General features: G+C 40.3%; 1 protein-coding gene across 4 annotated transcripts in view; it reads left to right on the forward strand.

Annotated features, from left to right (window-relative positions):
• The window catches only part of LOC118405639, a 34785-nt gene extending 20870 nt beyond the window's left edge, over positions 1-13915 (forward strand). For 2 of the 4 annotated variants that reach the window (XM_035805211.1, XM_035805234.1), the window contains 5 exons: positions 3249-3421; positions 10271-10422; positions 11229-11368; positions 11663-11712; positions 12045-13915. In XM_035805211.1, the coding sequence (XP_035661104.1) occupies positions 3249-3421; positions 10271-10422; positions 11229-11368; positions 11663-11712; positions 12045-12187 (658 nt within the window). In that variant the 3' untranslated portion in view covers positions 12188-13915. Of the gene's footprint in view, positions 1-1479; positions 1911-3248; positions 3422-10270; positions 10423-10475; positions 10574-11228; positions 11369-11662; positions 11713-12044 lie in introns of those variants that run through there. The other 2 variants (XM_035805227.1, XM_035805219.1) reach the window with 2 other exon arrangements.
• The last annotated feature ends 430 nt before the right edge of the window (positions 13916-14345 follow it).

The raw sequence follows: 14345 nt of genomic DNA on the forward strand, positions 1-14345 counted from the left end.
GGTAGGCTGGATGTGTTGACTTGTAAACACACAAGCCATAAAATGTAGTTGAGTTGTACTCTTGCACATGACAAGCCTCACCGTACCAGTACAGAGCAAACCTGGGCTTTTTGAGAAATCTGTGACACACTGGGAATGTTAGACATCTAGTTTTGATATCTGACATAGACTTACATTTGTATCTTTAATGTTAGCCTCTATTGAGGAAAGCTATAGCTAGATGATCTTCCTTTGCTTTAGCCCGTACATTTGTATGTAGAGACATTCTGTACTGTAAACCCAGTGTTGACTGTTGACAGTAAACAACTGAAGGTCCTTGAATATCTTAAAACACAAATAGAGTGAGAGTAACTTAATGTTTCATGTTGTATGAATATTTCATACCTTCATGTTTAATGTTGCCTGGGCACAGTTTTAGCTTGGAAGGTACACAGTGTAACTGCTATTGATACATGCCTTTCAAAGCAAACCTTTATCTTAATTTATAGCCTGACGCAAACAACTACTCTCTTCAAGTACCCAAGATAAGTGCAATGTAGTACTTTCTGGCTTGTAAATGTAGCAGATGGCCGTGATGATATAGGGCTATAGATCAAGTGCACCGCAGTTGCTAGGTTCCGTGTTGTGTCATGTCATATGGGCACTTCTGGTGGCAGTTTTGATTGAACCTATGTCAACAGGAGGCGTGCAGAGACAAAGCTGTGTCCATACCAGCAGGGGGCTCCTGGGTAACTAGATAAAGCGCTTAGACACGTCCATCTTTCCAGAGGTATGACTTTCAAATGCTAAATATTTAAGACATACTTTGAATCTGTCATTGATGATAATGCTATAGGTTAAAAGATGACAAAGGACATGACAGAAGAACTTTTAAAAGAATGACATATTCTGCTGATTCTTCTTTTGTTTGACACATAACAACTCCATTGATACCCCTGTATTGTAAAAGTGGATCAGCCCAGGACAGGTGTATATGTGAACCTAGGTATTGTTGTTGTCCTTTGGGTCATTAGTGAAGGAGTTCCTTTGTTGCTGTCTGTTGCTAGTGAAGCCATCAAGCAGCCGTGACTATGTCAGCCAACGTTTTCTTGTTCTCCCGGGATGAGCGCACACAACCCGTGCTGCATTCACCTGCATTCAGCAATGGTTAGAGGATGTTAGTGATTGCAGTCTGCAGATTACATGGACTGGTTTTGCAGTGTCTTGTGTAGCAACTGCTGTATCCTGTTACGGTAGGGCCACTGCTGGGTCCCCTCAGGGCACCTGCTGTCCCTAAGGTAACTGGCTTGGTTGACAGAAGAGCCCCAAGGAAGGACTAAATGTTGCAGACATACCATCAAAAAAGTTGCCTTTTGAATGTCAAAGCATTTAATGCAGCCTGTTGGTGACTTCTCCTGATGAATGGAAGATGAAGGACGATAGCATCAAGTTGCTGCAGTTTCACCTTCAAATTTCCACATGCTGGTGAAATATCTTGCCATGCAAAAGAAAAAAAGCGTCTTCTCCAAGTGATGTTTACCAGTCAACACCATGCCAGTTTGGGCTTCTGACTGTTAAAGTGAAGTTCTAGTCCATTTATCCAGGACTGACAGACTAATGCAGTGTCGAGTCAGGTCACAGTGACTGTGGCTCGCTTCGCTGATCTACAGACATGAAGCTTTGTCAGCTTGACAATGATGTTGGCATCCAGATATGTCTGTGCTTGCAGTCTCCTGTGAGGACGGTTTTCTCCCAAAGTTGACCGGTTCGTGTCTGGTTCACAATCTCCACGAGCAGACCGGCGCAGAAATGATCCGACTGCCTCTCATAAAACAGCAGGGCTACCTCGATGCCCTGACGGCTTACTACAGTTATAATAATGGCAAGGCCAAGCTTAAAGTTAAAGACTACCGTGGGCAGTATAGAAACATGTAAGTACATGTAACGTTCTTGTACAAATTGTACATCTGATGCATTCCATTTTAGGACAACAGAGTAAGGTCATTGCCCAAGTCTTGCCAAGTGCAACTGGATTTGTTGTTACTTCAAGTTTCCTCTTTCAGCTTGTCTAAAGCATACTTTCAGGGGTTGGAAAAAATATGCACAAATGACAAGTTTTACCTAAATGTCTAAAAGTGGCATTTCTGCTGAATAATAGCACTTACAGGCTAAGTTACAGCAAAAGTAAAGTAGATGCAACAATAAAGCTATATGTTTATGGTAGTCTGTTGTTAGAAATGGACATTACATAATTGCTAACTTAAGGGGAAAGGAGGCTAGGTATACTATCTGGGTACCTTAAAATTTCCAAGACGGAAAGGACAAGATGACAAAACACTCAGGTACCAACTGTTTTAAGTTGTTTTTAGCACACCTTTTCCCAGTGACATGTGTATGTTAGCTTGCTATAGCAACATGGTTTGCTTGGAAACACTTAAGTGAATGTTTCCTAGTAACCCAGAGGGTGTGGCTTGTATGAGATGTGCCAGTAGTGTCATTAAGAGTACTCAGGTGAATGGAACACAATCCAGGTGTGCAGCTGATGAGACTTTGATGAACGAGAATTGCCTTCCAATCTCAGCAGAACAGAAATGTTTTGAGACTAGAGAATGGCGAGGCCTTTATACATACTGTTAACTCTGGTAATCTCACCTCAGGTTAATAATGTTAAACCAGGTATTTATATAAATGCCTACATTAGGAAGTCAAAAGGAAGCCGAGATTAAGTTTTGTGTGGACATTTTTAAGACATCAGGGCACAGTGTTATCTCCAAGCAGACGCTATGGTAGAATAAGACAGTATCAAAAGCTTGTAGAGGAGTAAAGCCGGCTTAGGAGTGTGTTTTGCTACATGGCAAATGCACACGTCTTAGCTGACTACACTCCTTGGCCAGTTTAGTACTATCTATGCCATTGTACTAGGATCTGCTTGGAGATTAGGCACAGTGCCACTTACATGTACATGTATTTCCAGATTGATAGGTGTCAAAGGCATGATTGAATGAATTGAGTGCTTTTTTTTACAGATACAAGTTGAAGACAAATCAATGCTGAAGTTAGCATTATGAAATCTATGTTGTTGAAATAAACTTAAATTTCTTGTATTATGATTATAGGTTAGGTACTGGCTGCTAAGGATGAGGACAACTGATGAACAATGCCTCCTGCCAATTCATAGCGGTATTACAACAGAGATTGGCTTCAGTCTGCTTTCAAATGCCACATCTGAAGTTAGATAATAACTATAGACTCTTCCTTTTCATTCCCAGTACAACCTCTCCCAGTAGTAACCACTTCAACCGTGAGGACCTGTCTCCCCAGCGCCTGGACCGCAACCCCTCCTCTTCCACTACCTCATCACATGACTTCCGCACTCTGGAGGAGCGGGAAGATCGACCAATAGGAAGCCAGTATGGTATACCGCGGATAGACCAAGATAGAGGTAGGTTTTGTCTGTTACAGATACCTTAACAATATCATGTGGCATAGTGAAACCACTCAAACTATATAATACCTAATACATTCCTTAGTTTGTTTAACTTAGTTTATTGATTAAGATGTGTCATAAAATGTATGCTGCACCCCTGAAAGGTTACATACATGTAGAGCAATGGAGGACAAGCAGGGATGGAGGGAGAGTGTCATGGATATCAGTGTGATCAACTCAACCAGATGATGATGATTTAATTTTTTTGTTTGCACAAAATTAGATATTAGAATGTTATGTAGCAGGTACCAGTGATGCTATTTCTAAACCAGCACTTGGCTGGGCAATTTGGGGAAACAAAAAATATAATACGAAAGGAAAGAAAGCTCAGTTTGGGAAAGTGTCCCTAGTATAAGATGGAAAACTCAATGTTAGTTTGATAGTCTGGTAATTCTCAAACAGTTTTGGTAATCATCTGCTGTTTTATGAGTTGTAATGTCTGTGCTCAAATTCAGCCCACAGGCTGCTATTGTCATGACACGTTATGTCTATCAATCAATAAACCATTTCTACTAAACAGACACATTTATACACTGGCCTTATCCTACAAACCAGTACACACCTCTGGATAGAATGGGAGCATCCATACCTATGGAATGATAGATTACTGTACCCAGTTCTATACTTCTTACTCTGTGCTGTTAATGCACCATGTAAGATCTCCAAGGAGATAGAAGTATGGGAACTGGATTGTGATCTGAAAAACCAAGCCCTTATCCCAGCACCCAGTCCATTTGGAGTGAATACCTCTTGTCCATTAAACCTTTACTTTGTCCCAGTTGTAGGATTAATGACTGCTGTAGTAAGCCAAGGTCTCTCTCCTATATTGGGTACCAGGTATTTAATCTAGACTAGTGCTTCAGGGTAATTGAATTTGCGGGTCTCCATCCATCCTACCTTGGCAGTGTTCAACCTCACGGTTATTGTTTTGGGAATTGGAATTGAAGTTAACTGCTGTTACGTGTTACTAGGGATATATATTGAGATATGGTGGAAATTATATTATGCGTGTTATCAGTAAGTGGAAAAAAGCTGTATAAGTTATGATTAGGTATGTGGCAGTTCATAGAGCCCCAAGTGCATGTGTGACTGTGACTAGACTAAGATGTTTGTACAATGTCATACCAAAAGCAAGGAAGAATCTAGACCTCGTTAACTGTAGTTGCTTGACATCATAACTTGTTGTACATGGCAGAATATGTTTTCTCTCTTTTTAAGCTTCTGCAATGTTACATATGGTACTTTCAGCAACCCCACCTACTTTCAAAATGGTCTGACCCATTCCTAATTTGGCATTTCTATTAGTGTGACAAGCGGCATTGGCCACAATTTGGTGGTAAATATTTAATATCTCTCTAATTACACTAACACAAAGAGTTGCCACAATACAAGAGTAACTCTACCCACACCGCCTAAGACGGTTGCTGTTGTTCCTGTGGCCATGGCCTATGTCTTGTTAGTACCTGGACCCAAGGAAGACTTCTTATACAGGCAGTTTGCAAGGACACCTGTATGTAAAGCACGTAAGTACTCTGTAGATTGGTTCACATCCTTTTCTAGGAAAAGATGTACTCTAACTTGGTGTTCGTTGTTACTCGGCTAATTGTAACGGTTTGTTGAATTCAGGTGAGGTGCATGGCCTTCCTGGCATAGTGGTTGGTCCGTTTTTTTAGTCTAGTCCTGTATGTATGCTTTAACTGAAGAAACAGGGCTAGGATGGGGAGTTGACAAAGAATTTCTGTGCACACTAGAAACTCTCTTACAGTACACTTATGTGACGGTAGAAGAGTCATTTTGCATACATAACATGTGTACAAGTAAGGTGGTATCATTTTACATTCAGACTTTCTCTCTGTGAAAGTGCTAGGGAAAATCTAACCTGGGAGAAAACAGGAGTTCTTCTGTTAGTTTCATTTGTCAGCAGGGAAGACACATACAATGGGTTTTTCTGTTACCATTTTATATCTTTCTCTGCGAAATTAGCAGGGAAAACATGAAATTAATTTGTGAGCAGTGAAAGCCCATTACACGTTAGTACTGATATAATCACAGTTTAATATTTCATGAAGACCCCTAACAGTGGTGCAAGGTAAGGCAGGAAAGATAGTTACTATGATGACAAAATGATGTTCCCTTGTGACATGTATATCATGACTCATACACAATTCATATCATGTAGATACAGTCAGACTCTGAGCCACCAATTAGAAATGATACACATCAGGGTTTATGGATATTATTTGTCATGTACATGTACTCTCATTACTAAGTGCAACTTTTAAGCACAACAGTAACAACAGTAACAATGTAAATAGAGAAGGTAGGCACATACTGCTTACACATGCTGGTAAGCCAGTCCCTTCTAAGACCCTAAGTACATGTTTAGTATTATATTAGATGTGTTTCAAAGGGAGTGTGTCATAGATATGTACGACGTATGTCTTATACATTAACAGCGTAAAAAGCTTTTTATAATCCAATTACAACATAAGCATCAAATAGGATGAGATCATGCTTTGGGCTTTTAGTTCAAAATCAACCTTCCCCCTGTAGTTCAGGGCTAAGATTTATTGTAACAGATAAATAAAAAGAAAAGCACTCCTCCATAGGGGATGTGACCAAAAGCCCAAAGCCCCAAACAGATTTCAAGTTGTTAAGGGATACATACTATGTTTTTTTCATTTTTTTGGATAGCACTATCTATGCAACTATGTGTGTAATGTTATAGTGTACAATTTTAAGCCTTGCTCACTCAGTCTGAACTTGAATAGTACTGTGTAGTAGTTGCACAGAGCCTAATCCACTTTATACCCACCCTGTGGTACTGTCAACACAAAAGACAAACACAAGCTGCCTCCATCTGGAAGTGTGGAACAAAAGGATTCCAACCATGACTCATGGCTGTGTTACACGTGTTCTGATTGGGAAGGTGGGTGCAGCTAATGAGAGTTGTGCTGGCGCATATTAGAAGTGTTTTCAGCTGTCGGACGTCCTGGGTCCTGATTGTAAGTTTGTATTTATAGAGAGTGAATAAAGCCTTCCCACTTCTGGTGCTGAAGACTTGAAAATTACAAACAAATTTTACTAAAAGTTTCCTAGTGGGTTTCTAGCAAACAGGCATCTAAACTAATGGTAATAGGAAGGACAACCCCAAGTCAACTGCAAACACTTGCACCACATCTTCATAAAGGATGCTGGAGCCGCATGTTTCCATTTAAAACTTTATTTGAACCAAAATGCAACATAACTTTTTCAGTGCTTTGGGCTTGAAAGAAGCATCCAAACCAAAATGAACTGAAATGATCCCTCAATTGGAGTACAAAAATGCACAAATTAGGTTTCCAAAATAAATGAGTTTCACTCATGCTGGGCCACAAAGGCACTGCCTGGATATTAGCTCTTGGCATGGGTTGTCTCAAAACTGGTTTTCAGGGACAGTCATCATTTGTACATTTGCATACAGATAAAATTTGTTCCTTTTCCCATTGAAGCCATTTGTCGTTGTACTTGTGAGTTAGTGTATTAGGGCATAAGCAAAATTTGAGTTTGCGGATTATGAATTAGAACTTAGCTAATGTAAAAATGTTATTTGTGAAAAGGGAATCATATTTATAGTGTTATGAAGAAAGCATTTTGAAAATGCACCTATTTTAAAGTAATCATAAGTTACTTAAGCAAAATATTATGACCTGATATCAGTTTTTAGATGCCACAATCCTATCAAGTATATTCAAATACGATTTTGACAATTCGGAGAATGAAGTGAAAATTCTGATATATGGTGCTGAAAACATGGCTGTTCTTATCAAAATATTTTATATTTCAATTTAGTGATTGTACTGGACATTCAATGATTTTGATAGCTCATATCATGGCCCAGGTAGTTATTGCTCCATTTGCAACTGTCTTATACACTGTGTGATTGTGCCACACAGAAAGATGTACATGTAGCTGCCCTTCATGCCCAGAGTTATGTGTGAATGAAGATGTCTTTCTTTTCAGTATTGTCAATATCTGAGGCAATTATGATATTGACTTCTGCAATTGTTCTAATTTATTTCAACACTGTAAAGGACCACATCAATGCTTTGTGTCAACTACAGACATTAAAAACGAGTCTTGCAGTGCAGTTCAAACATCCTTCACAGAGACACCATTAGCCTATTCAGTGCACCGTGGCTCCTGTATTGAGCTGTTGTATTCCGAGCAAATGGAACGTATCCCATCAGCCCTGATTAATGGCTTAACTTGACCTGCAGGGCATTCAGGGAAGGAAAGACTTCGCTAAATGCTTTGCTCTGAGGCTTTACTAAAATTCTGTTTCAGATAGTTTCATTCTTTATTTGCCTATCAAGGTTGTCTATAGTCTACACTCCACAGTGTTTTCCTAAAAATCCAAAAGTGCACATGCAGGAAAGGAAAGACATTATATGGTACACTTGAAGCACGGGACAATTGCTCTGCAGATTCACATCTTTTGATGTGTAGCGCTGATGAAAAGCAAAGTACTGTATGTATCATGGATATTTACATAACAAACTACTGATGTACTGTAAATACTTGAAAGAGTGTTACATATTAGCATTAAAGTGATGATTGGACAGTCAGCACGATGATGAAGCCATATCTAATGACTCTGTGTGTTCCTCCATCTGATGTCTCCAATGAGTCCAATCCTACTAGCCAAACTGTGTCAGTTGATGCTGGAATACTCCACTTTCTGTAAAGGATGGGGTTATGAAGATTTGTCTGTGCCTGTAACCGGCATAATAAAAACTTAGTCAGTGTCTGCCAAACCTGTTGAACCTACATATACATTGTAGAATATACAAATAATCATTCCCTTTACAAAATTAATGTTAACATTTCAAATGCCTATGTCTTCAACACCCTGAAAATCAAATCAACTCTCATTTCTTCCTTCCTGCTGCAGTTTGTTCTTCATGATAACCTGTCAGTTTCAGTTCCACCATGATTGATTCATGCCATATGGCCTGCCCTGCCACAGGCAGTAGTCTGTCTCATTTACCTTCAACAGCAGACACATTTGCATGGACCATTTTGCCACATTGATTTTGCTCCCACTACATGGTAATGCATTCTGTTGTAGATTGGCAGCAACATGTTTTGGGCTATAGTCTAGAATGTTCCAGATAGGTATTGCATGGTTTCTCAGCTTCAGACCAGATTTATTCCTGTAGGGTCACCCCAGTGCAGTAGTGGTTGTGCCAGGTCTCCTGTGTATCATATAGTATATCTAGTGTTGACAGTGAAGGTGAATGGAGAGAATGGAGATTGTGAAATATTGGAGAATGGCGCATGAAGGAAATTGCTTCGTCTCTTATGAAGTATTGGAGAATGCCCTTACCACATACGGGATCACATGCACTTGGAAACCTTATGGCCCCCCTGATGGTTTCTATGGTAAGATATCTTTCAAGCCAATCTGTTCTGGAGATAAGATGCTTGTACAGGTAACAGACACATTTTTTTCTTATCTTGTCTCATTATCATTAACAATAATGAATCTTAGATAGCACTTACAGAGATTATTTGTCTCATGAATATGCCAGTGAATGTGTAGTTCTTACTAGAACTACATTACACATTTCCGTGATACTGATACTGATAGTAATGTGTACCGGTAGGTCTTTTACATATCAGCCAGTGCTTTGTTCTTCTGCATCCCTAACCCCCAAATGACAAGATTAGATGCCATGAATATTTCATTGCAGGCTTCAGGCACTGAAGCACAGCCAGCATCAGGCAGATAAGAAGGAATTGTATTACATACCAAGCACATTAGATTGTTGCACGTGCCGTTACGGAGTGTTTCTGTGATGATAATCTTTAGGAGGTAATCCCACGAATGGTCATGGATATTGACACTGACCTCTACGGCTCTACCTACCATTGCAAGAGCCTGATGTGATGACTCACTCAATATACATGAGCCTGAAAAATCAGATAACTTTGTGAATTTCTTTTAGTGATTTTTGGCTTGTGAATACAGTGAGTATAGACAGATGACTTTAATATTTTTCTACCATTATTGTTGATAAACTGCCAGCTTTAAGTCTGTTACTGGGAATTGCTTCTCATCAATTATTTAACATAACAACACAGGCTGGGTCATTTCTGGTTCAACTAGCTCATTGATATTGTTCACTGTTTTGGGTCATGTGGTCACTAAGATATACTGTTACAGTAGTGGTAACCTCTGGGAATGGAACCTGAAACAGGTAAAACATGGTAGCCATGCTTTGGTAGTAAATTAGCTGTAAGATGTAGACCAATTTCTGTTTCTTCCTCATGTGACTCTTCAATATGCATGGATGTAATGTCTTCTTTGCCTTGTGTCAGTTGTTTATGTCATGTTACAGCGTTAGAATTTTGGTACAATAGTAAATTTTACTGACCTTCTGATATCATTAATATCATTGATGTTATCAATTCTATATACTGGAGCTTTATCATTTTGCACAAAGAGCTATGTTCAGACCATGTGATTGGTGTATTCTATATGTCTGATGGCATATTTCTGTGAAACACAAGGTCATTTTAGATTAGGTGCAAGATTGGTATCCCTCTCCCTTCCATTTTAAGGACATATGATATGTTGAAACTAGAAGAGAATTGATGCAGGAAACATGTCCACGAACAAGAGGAAACCAGGTTTATCTTATTCATTTTCATGTACATGTAGAGGCCTGATCATTCAGTTGTGTTGGTTGTCTGTATAATGTAGAAGTACATGCATAAGCTTTGTTAATCTTTCCCGTGTTTACCCCCCCCCTCCCTCAGCATTTAGATCTGATGTGAAATCAAAGGATGGAGTAAAGTGGAACGCGTTCAAACCCACATGGGAGCGGAATGCAGGGATCCACAGTTCCTCCTACATCCTGCGGGAGACAGTAGTCCCCACTCCACACACTCCATATACCCCCCACACTCAGGTAGGCCAGCCTGTCAGCCAGCTTGCTTTACCGCCATGTTTGTATTTATCCAGTTCGGCGGGGTTTGTTGCGGTCGTCAGATCAGAGTTGTAGCACCCACCTGAGGGAGTCCTGTGTCTCGAGAGAGTCACCCACATTCAGCAATGCTTCGGTGAGAATATGCTGCACGTCGCTCATTTCTGCATGCGGTGTATAGTATTAGATAGACTAATTTACATACTTAATTTACACACTAATTTACATACAAAAGTCTGCTGGAGTCATATACACTGAGCACTTCTCAAGAAAAACATGCGTTTCTACAAATATACAGCACTGCGTGGGTGAGAACACTACAGTACATGTCGCTCATTTCAGCACAAATCTGAAGACAGCCTGCACAGCACAATTATCCAATCAAGGGAGCATAACTTAAACACTGGATATGGAGTCAACATACATGTACACTGAGCACTTAGAAAGAAAACATGTAATGTAAGAATGTCCAGCATTGGTGGATAGATGGTGGCCTTAATAGAAAAATACGTTAGTGTTACCTGTAATTGAGGTGGATTCTGTATGTCAGCAATGGGGCTCACTGCTGCCCTTCTGCATGTAATAGTAACATGGGATGGCAAGAGAGTTACAGCATGCCAGGAATGTGGAAGAAAGAAGCTATCGTATTGTATCACCTAAAGTTGAAAGGCTGTCTTTAAATGATTCCCATACAATAGGACAATAGTAAACCTCGTATTGTTTCAGCCCCAGTTGCATCTAATTACCTTGCCATTTTCCTACACATAACCTATCCTGTTGGTCCTGCTCAGATCAACGGCATCTCGCTGTCCAGGAACAGTAACACAGGGATGGGGCTGGGGAGAGGAGACGAGCTTCCATTGGCTCTAGGAGCCTTGTCATTGTCATCTCCTGTCAGGAGAAGAGAGTCCAGTCCTAAAGCACCTCCCAAGTAAGTACACTTAAACTACATGTAGAAATACCCCAGTACGTTACACAGTAAAAAATCTCAAGCATTGACTTGTGACAATGTGACGTTAACGTATTCTGCCATTCGTTGCTGTTGTGTCTTAAGAAAGTGGTTGACATGACTTAGCCTGATCTGCATCCATGTTCATCTGAAGTCTGCTCCAGCTGTCACCATGGACGGATCTCAAGCTAGTGTGTTTACTGCAAATGCCTAGAACTGTACATTGGTAATGTGACGTTGAAGAACATGAACTGACTGTGAATGAATTTTCTTCAGGTGGAGACTTGAAAGCAAAACTTCCATATCTTCACCAGCTGGTCAGAGATGTGAGTACAATTTATTATCGTAGTAGTCATATAGTACTACAAATTATATAATTATTTATTTACATCCTATTTTGAAAGACAATGCAGAAGTTGTCTATTGTACGTGCACAAAATGTAGTTGTGACCAAGATTGTCGTTACCATTATGTTGTATGTAAGGCTTAGATATTCCTAGGAGGTCGGAATGGGCAAAATCTTTGTCCGTCCCCTGCGAAGGACGGAAGGACAGATGCTGGCTAGAACCCTGCATTGGCATGTTTAACAGTCACTTGATACATGCACATGGTGATAAGATTTAAGAAATGTTGATCTTTTCCCTTTTCCTTTCCATAGCAAAGTACCCTGACCCAGTGTCTGGAGCACCTACCAACTTCCAGCAGAGACTAGCGGAGCTTTCCGTCCTAGAGCAGGACACGATACGATACGAGCGGACTAAAAAGTCAAAACGGAAGGCCAAACAAGACAGAGACTCCTAGGAACATGTGTTTTGTCTTTTTTTATGTTTCCATGTGGTGTTTTCTTCCAATCCAAGACACTGTTCGGAGCTTTGACGTTGTTACATAGATATATGTGTATATATGGGAACTACGTAAGAATGCAACGAGAGAGGGAAAGAATGCCAGTCTAGAGATACTGCAACAATGGTACAGGATCAGCTGAACAAAAAGTCAGAAAATGCAGACATACTCTCCTTGGACATACCAGCACTGATGGTTTATAACTGTGCTGTAGCAGCGCCACCTATCGAGTTACTTATGAACTGCTGAAGATATGAAGTTCCTTTGGACTGCCCGGAGCACCGTGATGTGCTGTGTGAAGCGCAAAGTGCAGCAACACCACCATGTGACTGTTACTCAAACTGCAGCCAAAGCTGTGCAGTGATGTGAACCAAATATTTTTGGGCTGCCTGGCTAAGGTTGCTTGCATCATCACTTGCAAAGGCAGTCATCATGATGCCACTGAAACTGCTCACAAGGGAACGTTGTAGCTACAACCTCGGAAGTGATTACCCACCACTGTATCTACAAGTGTGATATGTTATTAGAGGCCTGACCAAGTTACCATGGTCCCACATGGGCGCAGCATCATGGGAAGGGTGTGGGGACCAGCTGTGACTGCAGCAGCAGTTTTGCAATGTACATGTGTGAATACCAGTGCCAATCTAATGTGCATTAATGCACACAACAGTGTAGATCCGAGGGGTGTACAGAAACAAATCTGCAAACAAAGGAGAAAGTAGAGGACCAAGGATACACACGCACATTTGGAAAAGTTAACATTGGCACTCCAGTGCAACTAAGTAACAACACTTTTGGTTGGTCAAGAAATGCATTTTCAGTCTTCCCTCTGGAACAAACAGAATCACTCAAATTTATAGTTATTTGAAAAAAATGTACTTCTTTTATATAGAATGGTTCCACGCACAAGCTCACCCCTTTGATGTACACTGTTGAGTGCGTTTCTGGCATCTTGATGTCTGTTAAGTGACGTTGAGAGTCTATAGTGCCTATAACGTTTGAACAGTGATGGTAGATAAAGTGTGTTCTTGTGCAGATGTCAGTACGTTGTGAGTAGATAATGTGTTAGCAGCTAGCATCAGCCCTACTCTGTGTGATGTGTACTACTGTAGTAGGTAAACTTTGTTGTAACAATTAGTACTGATGTACAACAAACTAGACTTCTCATATTCAACATGTAGTTCATCGGAGCTGACTCCTCTGAAGGCATGTGAAGCGCAGCTCTATGTTTGAGACTTCTTGAAATCTGTTCCTATATACTGGTTTAGTTCACTTCAAATCCAACAATTGTAGCCTTAAATACTGTTAGCAAGAAAGGTACAATGTAGCCACACTGTGCATGTTGCAGACAGCCATCAAGGTATCATTCCAGTAAGACGTTCATATATGTCCACACAAATTCTAGTTGGAAAGTCTAGTTCTATTGGTGAGTACTTATCGACTACTAGATACTTCAGGCTGAAGTCTTAACCACTGGCATTGATGCAAAATATGTCATCTGATCAGCTTCAAATGGCTAGGGTAGTGTCTGAAAAGGTTCACTGCTAACATCAGTCTGCCCTGTTTTACACTCTAGCTCCTCTATAGTCTGGCATCTTTTATTTTCTGCAAGTTTGCCAGAAAAAATGTCAGGCATTGTTCCAAGAACAACATGAGATGTGTAAGAATAAAATATCATGGATAACACTTCAAGCATCACTCGCTCTTATTCTTCACATTGTGCTATGAATGTCTACAAATCAGCCTGCTCAACAGTTTGGCTTTCTGATTCTCTTCCCTTTATTTAGGATGAAATACGATAGGTTGATTCTCGGACGTCTGACGTGTTGACAACCCTGGTGACAGGCTACATTTACCTTTGAGTGGATGATCATAACAGTTTCCTCTGATGCCAGTCCTTATTATCAGGAGTGCCCACTTATGTCCTCCAGTCCGCACTGATATTTTTGTTCTCAGAAGACATGTTCCCATGAAGGGGCTCATGCCTCAAGACAGTGAATAGTTTTTGATCCAGCCCATGCCAATGTTACCAAGAGAGTTTTTGTTTTCTCGTTGCTACCAACAACTTTGTTGCTCTTACCATCATGATTCCACGTATCTTTCATCATGGTAAACA

This window comes from Branchiostoma floridae, chromosome 2 (assembly GCF_000003815.2).
Source record: "Branchiostoma floridae strain S238N-H82 chromosome 2, Bfl_VNyyK, whole genome shotgun sequence".
NCBI lineage: Eukaryota > Metazoa > Chordata > Leptocardii > Amphioxiformes > Branchiostomatidae > Branchiostoma > Branchiostoma floridae.